The sequence below is a fragment of the Rhamphochromis longiceps genome, linkage group LG14 (assembly GCF_057381845.1).
Source record: "Rhamphochromis longiceps isolate RC_006_pf linkage group LG14, R_longiceps_female_GT1.1, whole genome shotgun sequence".
NCBI classification, from domain to species: domain Eukaryota; kingdom Metazoa; phylum Chordata; class Actinopteri; order Cichliformes; family Cichlidae; genus Rhamphochromis; species Rhamphochromis longiceps.
Genome location: NC_140570.1, coordinates 23,434,637 through 23,447,686, shown reverse-complemented (window position 1 = coordinate 23,447,686; position 13,050 = coordinate 23,434,637). Strand labels below are relative to the sequence as shown.

The 13,050-nt window shown below is 40.1% G+C and overlaps 2 protein-coding genes across 3 annotated transcripts in view; both read left to right on the top strand.

Annotated features, from left to right (window-relative positions):
* Positions 1-1,028, top strand: part of rsrc1 (arginine/serine-rich coiled-coil 1) — a 122,815-nt gene extending 121,787 nt beyond the window's left edge. The window contains exon 10 of the mRNA XM_085379488.1: positions 714-1,028. Within this exon, the coding sequence (XP_085235614.1) occupies positions 714-806 (93 nt within the window). The 3' untranslated portion in view covers positions 807-1,028. The remainder of the gene's footprint in view (positions 1-713) is intronic.
* Positions 1,029-2,559: 1,531 nt separating this feature from the next.
* mlf1 (myeloid leukemia factor 1) lies at positions 2,560-12,836 on the top strand. 2 transcript variants are annotated; one of them, XM_085380633.1, is made up of 8 exons: positions 2,560-2,747; positions 3,522-3,684; positions 7,596-7,640; positions 8,808-8,891; positions 9,149-9,271; positions 9,487-9,646; positions 11,688-11,826; positions 11,952-12,836. In XM_085380633.1, the coding sequence occupies exons 1-8, from the start codon at positions 2,701-2,703 to the stop codon at positions 11,992-11,994; spliced, it is 804 nt and encodes a 267-aa protein (XP_085236759.1). In that variant the 5' UTR covers positions 2,560-2,700; the 3' UTR covers positions 11,995-12,836. The 2 variants fall into 2 exon arrangements, with proteins under 2 accessions (XP_085236759.1, XP_085236760.1); XM_085380634.1 differs by having other exon boundaries at positions 2,597-2,747; positions 3,474-3,684.
* The last annotated feature ends 214 nt before the right edge of the window (positions 12,837-13,050 follow it).

Here is a 13,050-nt window from a genome sequence, read left to right as displayed (position 1 = left end):
TGATTTGAAAACTGACTGGCAGTCAGTGTAGGGATGCTAGTATAGGAGATAGTCAGTTAATTACCGCGCTGCAGTGTTTTGGACCAGCTGTACTTGGCTAACCAACAGCAAACTGACACCTGAATAAAGAAGAGTACAATAATCGAGTCGAGACAAAATAAAGGCATGGGTAGTTCTCTCAAACAGAGGAATGGCTTCACTTTTGCAATGTAGTCTTAGATAAAACAAGCTATCTTTAATAACAGCATGTCAGGGTCAGTTCAAATAAATCCACTGCCACATATTTCGTACACTGGATTATGTGATCATTGAGAGGGATTGCTTCCATATCACTTTTCTTTTTTTAAAGATGCTGCTTTAATATAGGTTTAACTCTTAAATATCTGTGTATTTGATGGATTGTTCAAATCAAATTTTTAAAGAAAAGATTGTGTGGTTTTTATTTCTCAGGTGTGAGAATTTTCATTACAGAAATCAAAATCAAACTGTTTTGTGCTGTTTCCGTTTGGTCATAGTTATTGAGGATTTCAATTTCTTATTATCAGATAAAAAAATTTTTTTTTTTATTCTACTGTGATTTCTTCTCAATCATAGTGACTTGGTACACTAACAAAATCAAAGAAAATGATTGTATGGTTTCATAGCAGTCCATAGTACAGATGTGCCTTTTGTCTTTGTGTTTACTAACATATCCTCTCGTTGTTGGTCTGCAGTTGTTTTTGGACAAGGAGAAGGCTGAGGAGCTGTGGCTGCTAAGGCTGATCTCGCTGCGACAGGAGAGGCTGATGGGAAGCCCTGTGCCCTGAGCAGCATCGGTGACCCGAGAAGTCTTTCCTGTTCCCAGGACAGTTTCAGTCTGCGTTTGAACCTCATTCATGTAGTCATGTTTGGTGTTATTTTCTTTTAGCACCTGTCATATTTTCTCATGTTTCAGGACATCACAATATGTTTTTATCCCCCTTCCTCTAATTTCTCTTAGTAATTATACAGACTAGTGAAACTTTGTACAAATAAACATTTTTTGGTTTCAATGTGTGCTGTTTGTGTGTGTTTTTGTTAAGATCGGCATTTTTCTTTTGTTTTTACACATTTCATATTTAATGAAGGGAAATCTTACTGTCAGTTAAGGTCCAAGCTTTAACTACCTTAACTGAGGTCCAGGCTCTGGAGAGGCCAAACTATGGCTGTTTGTGTTTGTGTGTCTGGTTTGGGGGTTTTTTTGTTTGTTTTTTCCCTATCCAGATATGCTTTTACTGCACTGGTATTGTGTTTTGGATCATTGTTATTCTGAAAAATCACACTGTTGCCAGTCAGGTGCTTTCCACATGTTATTTCAGCATCAATCAAAAATTTTCCATCAACTTTTTGCAATATCTCCAACACCACCGGCTGAAATGCAGCACCACACAATGACAGCACCACACAATGACAGCACCACCATGTTTTGCAGATGGCTGTAGATACTTACTGTCTTTGCTGAGTCATTTATGTGTACCACTGGACCCAACTGGTTCATCCCTTGAGTTAGGTACCTGACTGAAAGTAAGTGGGAAAAGCAGCTAACACCCAAAGGAAAACTTTGAGAGAGCATCTGAAAGCACGAAGAACTACTGATCAAGACCACTTAAAAAAAATCCAAGGAAGCCTGGAGCCTTGGAAGTAAAATAAAAAGAAGTGACAGGTGAGCTACACAGTGCTCTGTGTGTTTGTGCAAATGAAAGCTGTCTTGTGCTTTTGTGTGAATGAAGTAGAATTGGACGTGACATGAAAGAAACAACACAAACTTTGACATTTTGCATTTTATTTGTAAGGCTCCAAATTACACCATGGAGCGTTGCATAAGAATGAAACGGATGACTTCTCATCTGCCTAGGGCCTAAATATATATATAGATAACACACACATATATATATCAGATGTGTGCTTCTTAGTTATTTATGTTTGTGTTTGTTTTTAGTGCTGTATCCATGTTTCAGCAAGATTGGATCCAAGTCAGAGCTGAGTCTACACTCAGGTCTATTTGTGGAACTGCCAGATGGTTATCTATATTGCTTCTAGGATGCACTGTGTCACTCAAGTACTCTCGAAATAGTGAGTGTTGCGATGAAATAATAAATAATGTGTGATTAACTAAGCGACAAAATTAAGCTTGCCTGTGTGGGCGCTTGCATGGGGTTAAGTGCAACTTTTACTTGTGTGCATGGCCTCCTGGCATGTTCTGGGATAGGGTTACTGTTTAAACAGAGCCACTCTTACAAATGTCTTCCAAGAATCACTCCAGCAAATGCTCCAGAGAGTTCCCTCATGTCACCGATATGTCTACTTTTTTTTGTTATTTAGTGGCATAGCTTACTGTATGAATGTAACAGCTCCTTGTCTGAATAAGTCTGATAAACACACTTCAACTTTTTGCAGCAACGTACATGAACAGGACAAGAAACTTCAGTTTTCCAAGAAATTTCGAGAGTTGCGTTGCCATAGCAGCCAGCCACAACAGACAGCGCGCGGACCCCATGATGAACCCGCCAATTCGAGGGACGGATTCGTACCACGTGGTCTGCCGTCAGCGCGACTTTGTTTTTAACATCAGGTTGCCTGTCATCGCCTCTATAGTAACGATACCGAGGCTGAGCGGCGAGCTCCGGACACCTGTGGCGGATTTTTTCTAGAAGAACTTTACCGCTTCGAAAACACCTGAAAATGTTCAACAGCAGTCTCAGGGAGTTTGATGAAGATCCGTTCGCCTCGTGAGTAACTGAACCAGTGTGTTAAAATTTTCTTAAGAGCTGTCACTGTTCAAATCTGTTGGGTTTTCAGTTTGGAAGTCTTGCTAAATCTTCATTCGTGTATGTATTTGTCAATTTATCACGCGGATGAACAGCAGTGGGAATATTGTTTTTATTAAAATCTGTCATTGGCACATTAGACCTAACTAAATTGACTGTGTTATCTGTTGTTCGGTTAATTAGATGTGCAATATACAAGACAATAACAGCCTGATAGTTTTCCTTGACTTAGTCGTGTTACTGCAATTTTGCACCGAGCACAGTAACTGTGATATGATACAGTTTTTAATAAGTTTAAGTTGTTATAGTTGGTTTTAATGTGAACCCCTTTACTTGTTAAAAATAAATACAAGGGCGTTACTTTGTGTCCATATTTGTTTTTGATGCAGCTTTCTATCATTACAAGGACGAGCCAGTGCAGTTTGCAGAAAGTGTAGTATAGTGTCTACACTGGCACTGTGCTATCACTTAGTTAGGGCAGCCACACTTGACCCGACTTCTAAGGCAAGTGTTAAAGGTGGCTAAAATTATATTAGGAGTCCTTCATATTTCAGTGTGTTGTCTTCAGTAAAGACTTTGTCTATAATGTGTTTCAAGCTCATGTAACTAAAAGATGTAAGTCATTCTGACATGTAAACATAAATCTTTTTTTATTTCTGTTTTTTCTTTTCCTTTTCTTTTCCTTAGCGAATATTGAGACACACTTTGTCTTTACTACTTCTTCCTTTCCCACAGGGATCCTTTCCGTGCACATAGGGAGCATATGCGGCAGATGATGCGTAGCTTCTCCGAGCCTTTCGGTGGGGCCCTTATGCCAAGTCTAATGGATGGGAGAAACCGTGGCCACGAGATGGTAGAACATCCCAGTTCATCCCATCCACTGAGAAACGAACACAGGGTGAGAACGTGTTTCGTCAACTTGTAAACTCAGCTAACATGTAATAGACACCACCAGTTTAGCTCTACAAGGGAAATGAATGAAGCCTCTGCTTAAGTGTAACACTTATGATCTGTGAGTTTATAACCACAGATGGCTGGTATTTTGAGTTTACTAAGGCTATACTGGAAGCCTGCCACTGGCACCTCTCACTGAGGTATGGGTCCATGTGAGTCTTTGGTTTTGGGAAAGGGCAACCCCCTTGGCCTCTCAGGACAGTTATATCTAGCCCTGAAGAGCCCTATTTATAGTGCATTGTTCCACTGACACACTGCTTTCTTGCAAAAACATGCACAGTCTTAAAGCTTGAAAACTCCAAGGCATATGACCCCAAAGAACTCTGCTTTTCTCTGCTGAAGATAAGTGTTTATTTAGATATTACTTTAGCTAGTCTGTCATCATTAAATGCAATGCTATCCCAATAATAGCATTGCATTTAATTAGCAATTGCATGCAATAATCTTTTATTGCATGCAATTTGTCTTATACCCTGAGCTTAAGGCCATGGCTTTGCAACATATTTCCTCAAGATATGATGGTTAGACAGTATTCATTGACCAGATGACCAGAACTTTTTGATGTTAACTGTCCTCGATGTAATGAAATAACGAGTAGATAGGCCAAGGGTTAGTTTAGACCTGCTACTGCACCCGTTAACCTTTTCCAAATCGCCCCTCCACTGCCTGCTTTTAGTCAAACTTAGTTCCCGTCACCTGCTTTGATCCCACTACCTCATGAGAGCCTGTATTTATATCTTTGATAATGACTTACATCAGAAGCCTGCCCTGAATCGCCAGCTGTCTGCTTTCTCTTTATTAGCACCATACCTTTAACTAGCTAATGCCAGCTGAGAGGGAAGCTCTTACTACTTGTCTAATGAGAGTGGGAGAGGAAGTCTGCCACAACTATCTGCACGCACAGCCTATAGACCACCTTGAGCTTAAAACACTGAAAAGACAGAACCACCAGGTGATCTAGGTTTCCTTCAAGCAGTGGAGGCACTGCAGGGGGTCATGGATACAAGGCAAATCCTAGAAAGTGGGACTGACGGATTGCTCTGAACTGCTTCACCCTCTTGTTTAAAGCATCAGCCTGCAGAATAAATAGGAGAGAGGTAAGGTGAGCGGAGGTGTGGTTCTCTACAGAGTGGCTGCTTCACCAGATCTGAGTCAATCTTAGTTAGGTTGGTCAGGGGCCTTGTTAGAGCTGTGCAGTTCAGGGAAAAAACACCCACTCATAACTTACAAATCCCAGGAATTTAGGTCTTTTAAAAACCTTTCTTTTCTTTTTTTCTTTTTTTTTAATCAGACTTTTTTTTTAAATGTCCCAGTGACTACTGGAGTTAACTTTAACTTTGGATAATGCTTCCCATCATGCACCATGTCATGTTTCTCCCAGCATTTGCTTGGAATCCTACCATCATCCAGATATGTGCAGTGTATGCTGCATGTGGATACAACACATCATGGAGACCCAGAAAATTTAGAAGGGAGTACCACAAACTGACAGACTAAAGAAGCGGCTTTCAGCTTGTACTCTGCTGAGATGTCAAATCTGACAGTGTTCCAAACACAGGGTTTTGAAAACCCTAACTGGTCCAGGAGCTCATCAGCCTGGGGCACTGAATAAACATCGAACGGTGGATCTTCATTCACCCTGTTATAGTCTACACATAACAGAACAGACACTTCCTCCTTCAAGTCAAGGACAAGAAAGGGGCTACACTGAAAGCTGTTGTGCTGCTCTGTTGTTTCCTCTAACAGCAAATCTGGTTTACAGAAACCTGTTGTGTTAGCGTTCTCTTACACTGTTTTGTTAAAACAACAATCAGAAGACCTACTGTGTGGTAAGACATATGAAATTAAGTCTCTGCTTTGCCTCATTTATCTGAAGATAAGGAGAAATGCCGCCCAAGAGTGGTCTGAAGCTGTGCAGCTGTGTTATTGTCTTTGCAGTGGCTTGTATGTACAGATGTCACGGACACTCGGCTTATTCATTGTTGCTCTTTTCATCCATCTGTTTGGCAGAATGTGCCTTGGCAATGGTGCTGCAATTAGCGGCTGCACGACAGACAGCTCACTCGCTCCCTCTAACTGTTCTCCAATATCACAGGCACAAATGTGCATGCAAAAATACATCAATAAAACATCTTCACAAGCATAATTACGCACAGTCGCAGCTTACAGAGTAACATGGATGCAATGGCACACACACACTGACAACATAAATGCTGGAAGGCTTGTACTTCTTGTATTCGCTTACCAAGCATTAGATTCTCAGCAGGACAGTAAGTCCTGCCTTACCTTCCATGGCTGCTTTGAGTATTCACATTTCTCTGTCGCTTGCCAATATCAACCACCGGGTTTATATTACATTTCAAAACATGTCTTCATAAAGGCATTTGTTTACAAAAGTATCACTGACAATCAAGCCTCACTGTAATTCTACAGTTGGTTCTGTTTAGTTAGGGTTACAAAGGTGTGAGCTCTTTTTTTTGTTGCTGATTAATATTCTGTTTACACTGAATAAAAAAAATCTATAAAAATGTAGAAAGTTGGCTTTATTCGCCTATTAATGTTAGTCACCTGACTCAGTGCCTCTTTACCTTCTCTGTAGTCGTTTAGCTCTGAGAGAACAAATTTAACAAAAAACTTTCTGGTGATTTATCACTTCTTTGGTTCCTGCAGCCTGCCTCGGGATGCAAAGTTGTAGGTTTAATATCAAACTGACAGACAGAAAAGATCAATTTTCAGCTATCCACCAGCCAAAAATAATGTGTAACATGTAGACCACATTATTTTTCACCCTCAGTCTCTCCTCTGCTCAACCCTGGTCTAAATATAATGCTGGCAGATATGTAACTGGCATTTATTAGTTCACAGATGCCACTGTGGGATAAAAATGGCTGTGAGGGCCTCATAGATACGGGTCAGGAGCATTTTACATCAGCTTGACCTTTGAAAAGAGCTGAGAGAGCAGCCTTGGACTCTGGGACCGCTGTGAGATTCCTGTCCTCAGTGGTCCACCCTGCCCACTGAAGCCTTCCTAGAATGAATGAAGCTCAGTTTCAGTGTTCAAGCCACACTAATCTCTGGCAATGCGACCCAATTACACTTGGAACACAAGTCACTCAACACCCCACTGATCACGCACAATACCACTGTGCATCACACTCACTGAAAATCCATTGGCACACATCATGATGGCAGTTGAGATGTTTATCCAGGGTCAAAGGGTCACAAACACCTGTGATTTTGGCCGAGGGAACACAGACTCTGAATGAAGCCTGCAGGCCGGCCCCTCCTGGTTTCTCACTCCTTTCACTTCCAGAAGATTCAAGGCCTTGAACGCCTGTGCTTTGAGCTATGTGGGGAGTTGTGTGTGACTGTGTCAAGGGCTTACATACTGATGTATGAAAATCTAACAGCTACTGGCAATAACCACAGCAAACACAGAAAGTCTACAGTTTTTGTATGTAGCAACATATCACTGAGCTAGAACATGTATGTACAGTTGTTGTCCAAAGTTTACACACACTCATCATGGGCATCAATGTCATGCTAATTTGAGGCTTTTAATGATTTGTTTGAACTGGGTTTTTTTTCCAGGGTAAAATGATTGCACAGCATACAGATTTTCTCTAACCCACATTGAGTCAAAAGGAAGCATATAGGCTCAAATAAATACATACACCAATCATTTAATGAGTAGTGCTAAAGGTTCTACAATGTCATTCAACGTGATGAGGGCAAGTACATGTGAACTTATGATCACAAGTGTATAATGCAGACATTTTTACTATTACTGTTCCAAATTATTCAAATATTGTGTGTGAAGTTGTGTTGCTAAACTGGTGTTGTTTGACTCCCCAGGATATGAGCCGGTCGTTGTTGCCATTTGGTGGGATTGACAATACGGTCAGTAGAGTTCTCTTTTGTTCATTAAAACTCATGTGACTTTCTCATATATAGGCTATGTGTGTGCTCCTAAGTCTGTAACTAGTTCTGTCCACTACTGTTTGTCCAGGAACCAGCACTCATCGACCATTTCTTCTGATCCATTTATATGCCACTACTCCATGCTATAAACTTCTGCCAACTCTCTGCAAAAATGTCTTGTCCATGTCTCTCTATGCTCTCCTTTTTTCTCTTCTGTTTCCCCTTACCCTGTAACCAGTTGTAATGGATGGTTCCTCACAGTCCCATAAACCCTGAGTATTTCCTCATAACATATTGTTTGGGGTTTTTCCCTAATGTTGTAAAACTGAATTGAACTCCAAATTTAAACTATCAAATTACTCTTTCAAGGCTTTAACACTTTAAAGTCAAAGTTAATCATGAAATGGTGTTTGGGAGATGATTAGTAACATAAATATTATTGTGGTGCTAGATTACACCCAAACACATACATTACTTGTAACAATACTCAGAATACATGAAGACAGAGTCTATTTTAAACTTCTGAAAAAAATACAATGAATAATTCCTATGAAAACTCTGTGACCAGTATGTGGAATGACTGGCGGGTTGCTTTAGTAGTTTTACATAATCTAGTTTATAATGGTCTCAACTATGGCATCATCATCGCTGTTTGGCACAATTAAGATTATGTCTAGCTAATAGTAGTTTAAAAAATGTGATTGGTCTTTGTCTTACTCTGAGAAGTTATGAGGATGTAACCATAGTGGTTTGCAGTTTCTGAAGTATAAGGCTGATGATGCATCTGTTTCTGTAAGATCTGGGTCCATTTAATTAGGGGAAAACCCGGCTTGACAAAAGCAGCACAGAAACATTTGAAGTTATCCATTTTTAATATCTCTATGCAAGGAAAATCCAGATCAAGGAATCCTCTGCTGTACTTGCTTAAACTTTAGTCACGAATGCCAGGAGGTAACGTGATACAGTATTGTGAAGTGATAAAATGTGTCCCGGGCAGCAACTGTGTAAGATACATGTACGGACTTCACTGTGCTAAATGTATGTTTGTACGCATGCTGCGGCTGTTTATGAGCCGAAAATGTTTTGTGACCCATGTGAGGCCAGCCGTCAAATGACTGTTATTATTTTCCCATTGTGTCTGTGCAGGACTTGATGAGAAACCCTTTCGGTGTGTTTGACAACATGATGGCCAGCATGAGAAGTAGGATGGAGGGAATGCACAGAAACCTTGTGAGTTTACGTTCAGCCTGTTTCTCTTGGCAGTTTCTTCTTGTTAAAAGGAGTTTTTCCTTCCCACTGTTGCCAAGTGGTTGCTAATAGTGGGTTGTCCGATTGTTGGTGTTTTCTCTCTATTAACTTACAATATAAAGTGCCTTAAAGCAAATATTGTTGTGATTTGGAACGATTTGACTAAAACTGAATTGATATTGAAAATTATGTTATACAAAAGGCGATTGCCTGACAGTATTTGTTTCTGTGTGTTTCAGGAGTCCGCAGATTCAAACACCCACTCATTTCGCTCCTCATCAGTAATGACATATTCAAAGGTTGGAAATGAGCCTCCCAAGGTCTACCAAGCAACCTCGTCAACACGCTGTGCCCCAGGAGGGGTAAGTAACCCTGTGGATGTATTACTGTACTATATTATATCAAAACTAAATGCATGTTAGTGCTGTAAGTTTCCACTTCAACATGAGAAACGTCTACACTTTGACTATCATATACTCTCAATATGAGCTTGTTTTATTGGTATTATTACAGCTTTCCTTGTAACTCCTATGTCACATGACTTTAATGATATGTGCTTATTTTTAACACGCCCCAGATCAAGGAGACCCGGCAAGCAATCAGAGACTCTGAGAGTGGTCTCGAGAAGATGAAAATCGGACACCACATCCAGGACAGGGGGCATGTTGTTGAGAAGAAATACAACAAGAAAACAGGAGAGAAGGAGTTCAACCAGGACTTTCAAAATATGGATGAATGTATGTTATAACTTTACTATTTCTGTATGTAAAGGCTGCAAAAATGTATTCTCCCTCAATTTTTTAAGCGTACCACCATAGTTTTATGGTGTGTTTGGATAAGTTGGTAACACTTTATAATACGACCCTAGACTAAGGGCGTAATTCCCCTGTAATTTAATGGAATTTCCGTGTATTTTATTTGAAATTACAATGTCATTTTACTTATACAAAAAGTTAAAAGTAGGTACACTACAGTAAGGCGGCAACAAGTCAGATTTTTACAAGAAACAAAGAAAAAACTATACACTAAGTAAATGTAAGTAATTTTGCTTAATGCATAAGTATTTTTAAGTGTTATGTAACGTCAGTTATTTTACAGGAAATGAGACATAAAATATACTTAAAGTAATTTTAGTACAGTGTAAGCAATTTTGTGTGTAATTTTATCATAATCTTTTGGAACAACAAACAACGTTACAAATTTGTAATGGAGTGGATTCATCTTGGCCCCTTACATCTTTTATGACATTACTTATACATTACTTAAAATTACTTACAATGTAATTATTTCTTTGTTTTCTTTAAAAAAAAATCTGACTTGTTGTTATTCGTGGCTCAAGAGTTGGGAGTCGCCTTGGGCGACTGTGGCTCAGGGGGTTGGGAATCGCATCTGTAACCGGAAGGTCACCGGTTCGATCCCTGGGCTCTCTGTCCTGGTCGTTGTGTCCTTGGGCAAGACACTTTACCCTACTTGCCTACTGGTGTTGGCCAGAGGGGCCGATGGCGCGATATGGCAGCCTCGCTTCTGTCAGTCTGCCCCAGGGCAGCTGTGGCTACAACAGTAGCTGCCTCCACCAGTGTGTGAATGTGAGAGTGAATGAATAGTGGTATTGTAAAGCGCTTTGGGTGCCTTGAAAAGCGCTATATCAATCCAATCCATTATTATTATTGTAATCAGAAGGTTGCCGGTTCGAGCCCCGGCTCCGTCAGTCTCGGTCGTTGTGTCCTTGGGCAAGACACTTCACCCGTTGCCTACTGGTGGTGGTCAGAGGGCCCGGTGGCGCCAGTGTCCGGCAGCCTCGCCTCTGTCAGTGCGCCCCAGGGTGGCTGTGGCTACAATGTAGCTTGCCATCACCAGTGTGTGAATGTGTGTGTGAATGGGTGGGTGACTGGATGTGTAAAGCGCTTTGGGGTCCTTAGGGACTAGTAAAGCTCTATATAAATACAGGCCATTTACCATTTATTGTGCATCTACCTTGAAGTATCTGTAGGTAAATAAAATACATTGTAATACCATATAACATACACTGAAATTCCATTTAATTACAGGGTAATTATGTCCTTAGTTTTAGTTTTTTTCTCATTTTTAAATATTTTTATTTTAATAAATAACATGCCAACTGAGTCGTGTAAAGTCTTAAAGGGCAGGTGTGTAGGAATGGATATGTATCAGCTAAACTGGAATGCAGTGTTCATAATACTACGTAATAACAGGATTGCTTAATAAGAGCTCTTTGTGTTTACTTGGACTTTTACATTTTAATGTTGACACAAAATCTGACCTATACCATAGACCCATCCTTCAGTCCATCCATCAATTTTCTTCTGGTATTCCAGTTCAAGGTCAGAGTTTTTCCCGAGCTGTCATAGGGTGAGAGGCAGCGTATATCCTGTGCACATCGCCCTATAGTCTCATCTAAATGATTAAAAACAGCGAAGGAGGTACACTTGATTGGTCTCAGCCTGTAACTTTACTAGATGTCATTGAATTCTACACAGCAGTTGTTTAAAGTGATCAGAACATTTCGGGTGAAGAAATGTAAACGGCTTTTACAACGCCAAATTTGAGGGCACAGAAGTCCAGGAGATGACCAGCTTGTCTTTACATTTTTAATTCAATCTGTCCTTAGTAGCGGGCGGTATTATAAAGCGTTACCAACAAGTTCCATGAAAACTTTGTTTAAAAAAAATTCAGATAAAAATGTTATACTACTATGAAATGCCATTGTTTAGGTCTTTCTAGGCCCTGAGTCTGCCTAACACGATAATAATTCCTCAGCTGAAGCACAGTCTTTTGATGATGAGTGGCAGCAGGAAGTGTCCAAGTTTCAGCAAACCGGGCCCATGTCTCGCTTGAACGAACCACAACCCCGTGTTGTTCACCAGGCAGCCCTCACTGGTCCTGAGCAGGACCACAGGTTGGATTATTATTGGATTATTATGTAGTGCTGCAGACAGTTGAGAAACTCCAGATCAGCATCAAATGACAAACATATGGAAGATACGTATTTAATTTTTGTCTTTGTTTTGGTGTTTCCTGCAGAGACCAACCAGGGAGCAAGGCTAAAGGAAAACAGAAAAAGTGAGAGCTCAGGGACGACGAAGCAGTGTGCAATAAAGTTGTTTGTTTTTAAACAGCATACAGTACAAACTGGTGCCCTTCTTACCCATAAACACAGTCAGACCACTGACCTGGATTTTAAAAGGTCAAGCTGTGTCTGGTTTTTCAATATTTTGGCTCAGTTACTTACGTTTCACACTACTGCTGCACATTTTCTGAAACATGCTGCACAACTATGAGAATGCTAAACATTTTTCAGCACTTAGTTTGAATCGGTGCACTATTTGCTACACATAAATGGTAAGGCGTTTGGCACTACACGAGACAAAAGAATTATTAAAAACTAGAAAATGTTTATATCTCTGGGGCATTAACGATATAGAAATGTAATGCATTGAAGTTGCAAAAGCAGTTATAGTGCACTTTGAATATGCTTGGTTTCATTATATTTTTTTTCCTTGAGGATGTAGTGATGTCATCATATTGGGGTAACACATTCAAAACGCAGTTGATTTCATCAGTTTCTCGTATTGTCTTTTTTAATATTGTCATGCAGCCAGACCGGAGAGAACATAGTGAATTACTGAGCTGTGTGGAATGCGCTAATGCACTTAGATCATACCTGTTTTGTCTGAGATTATGTTGTCTTGTACCTGATGCGACAGATATGTACTTTATCTGCTGTAATCTTATGTAAAAAGAACTATTACCCTTCTCTTTTTATATTGTTAATTTGGTGTTGTCTCGCTTTTCATCTGATGAACTCCGTTCACAAACTGTCGACGTGTGAATTTTTCTCAGTGATTTGTGTATTTTTACGAGCTTTAACAGTGAAGAAAATGTATCAACTGAAAATAAAAGTGATAAGACTAATCTGTTGGGGTTTTTTTTTTAAGTATATACAAAGGTTATCCTCAATATTTGGAAGTCAGTCTGAATACTGAATAACATAGCATAGCCGGTGTCAAAATGAAGCCCTTGTCTCTAAGAGTGACCGGGGGTGGTATTTTTGGATCTAAGCACTTGTCAGTAGCTCAGATTGGTCTGAGATGTTACACAGCTGCAAGCGTGCCTCTCACAT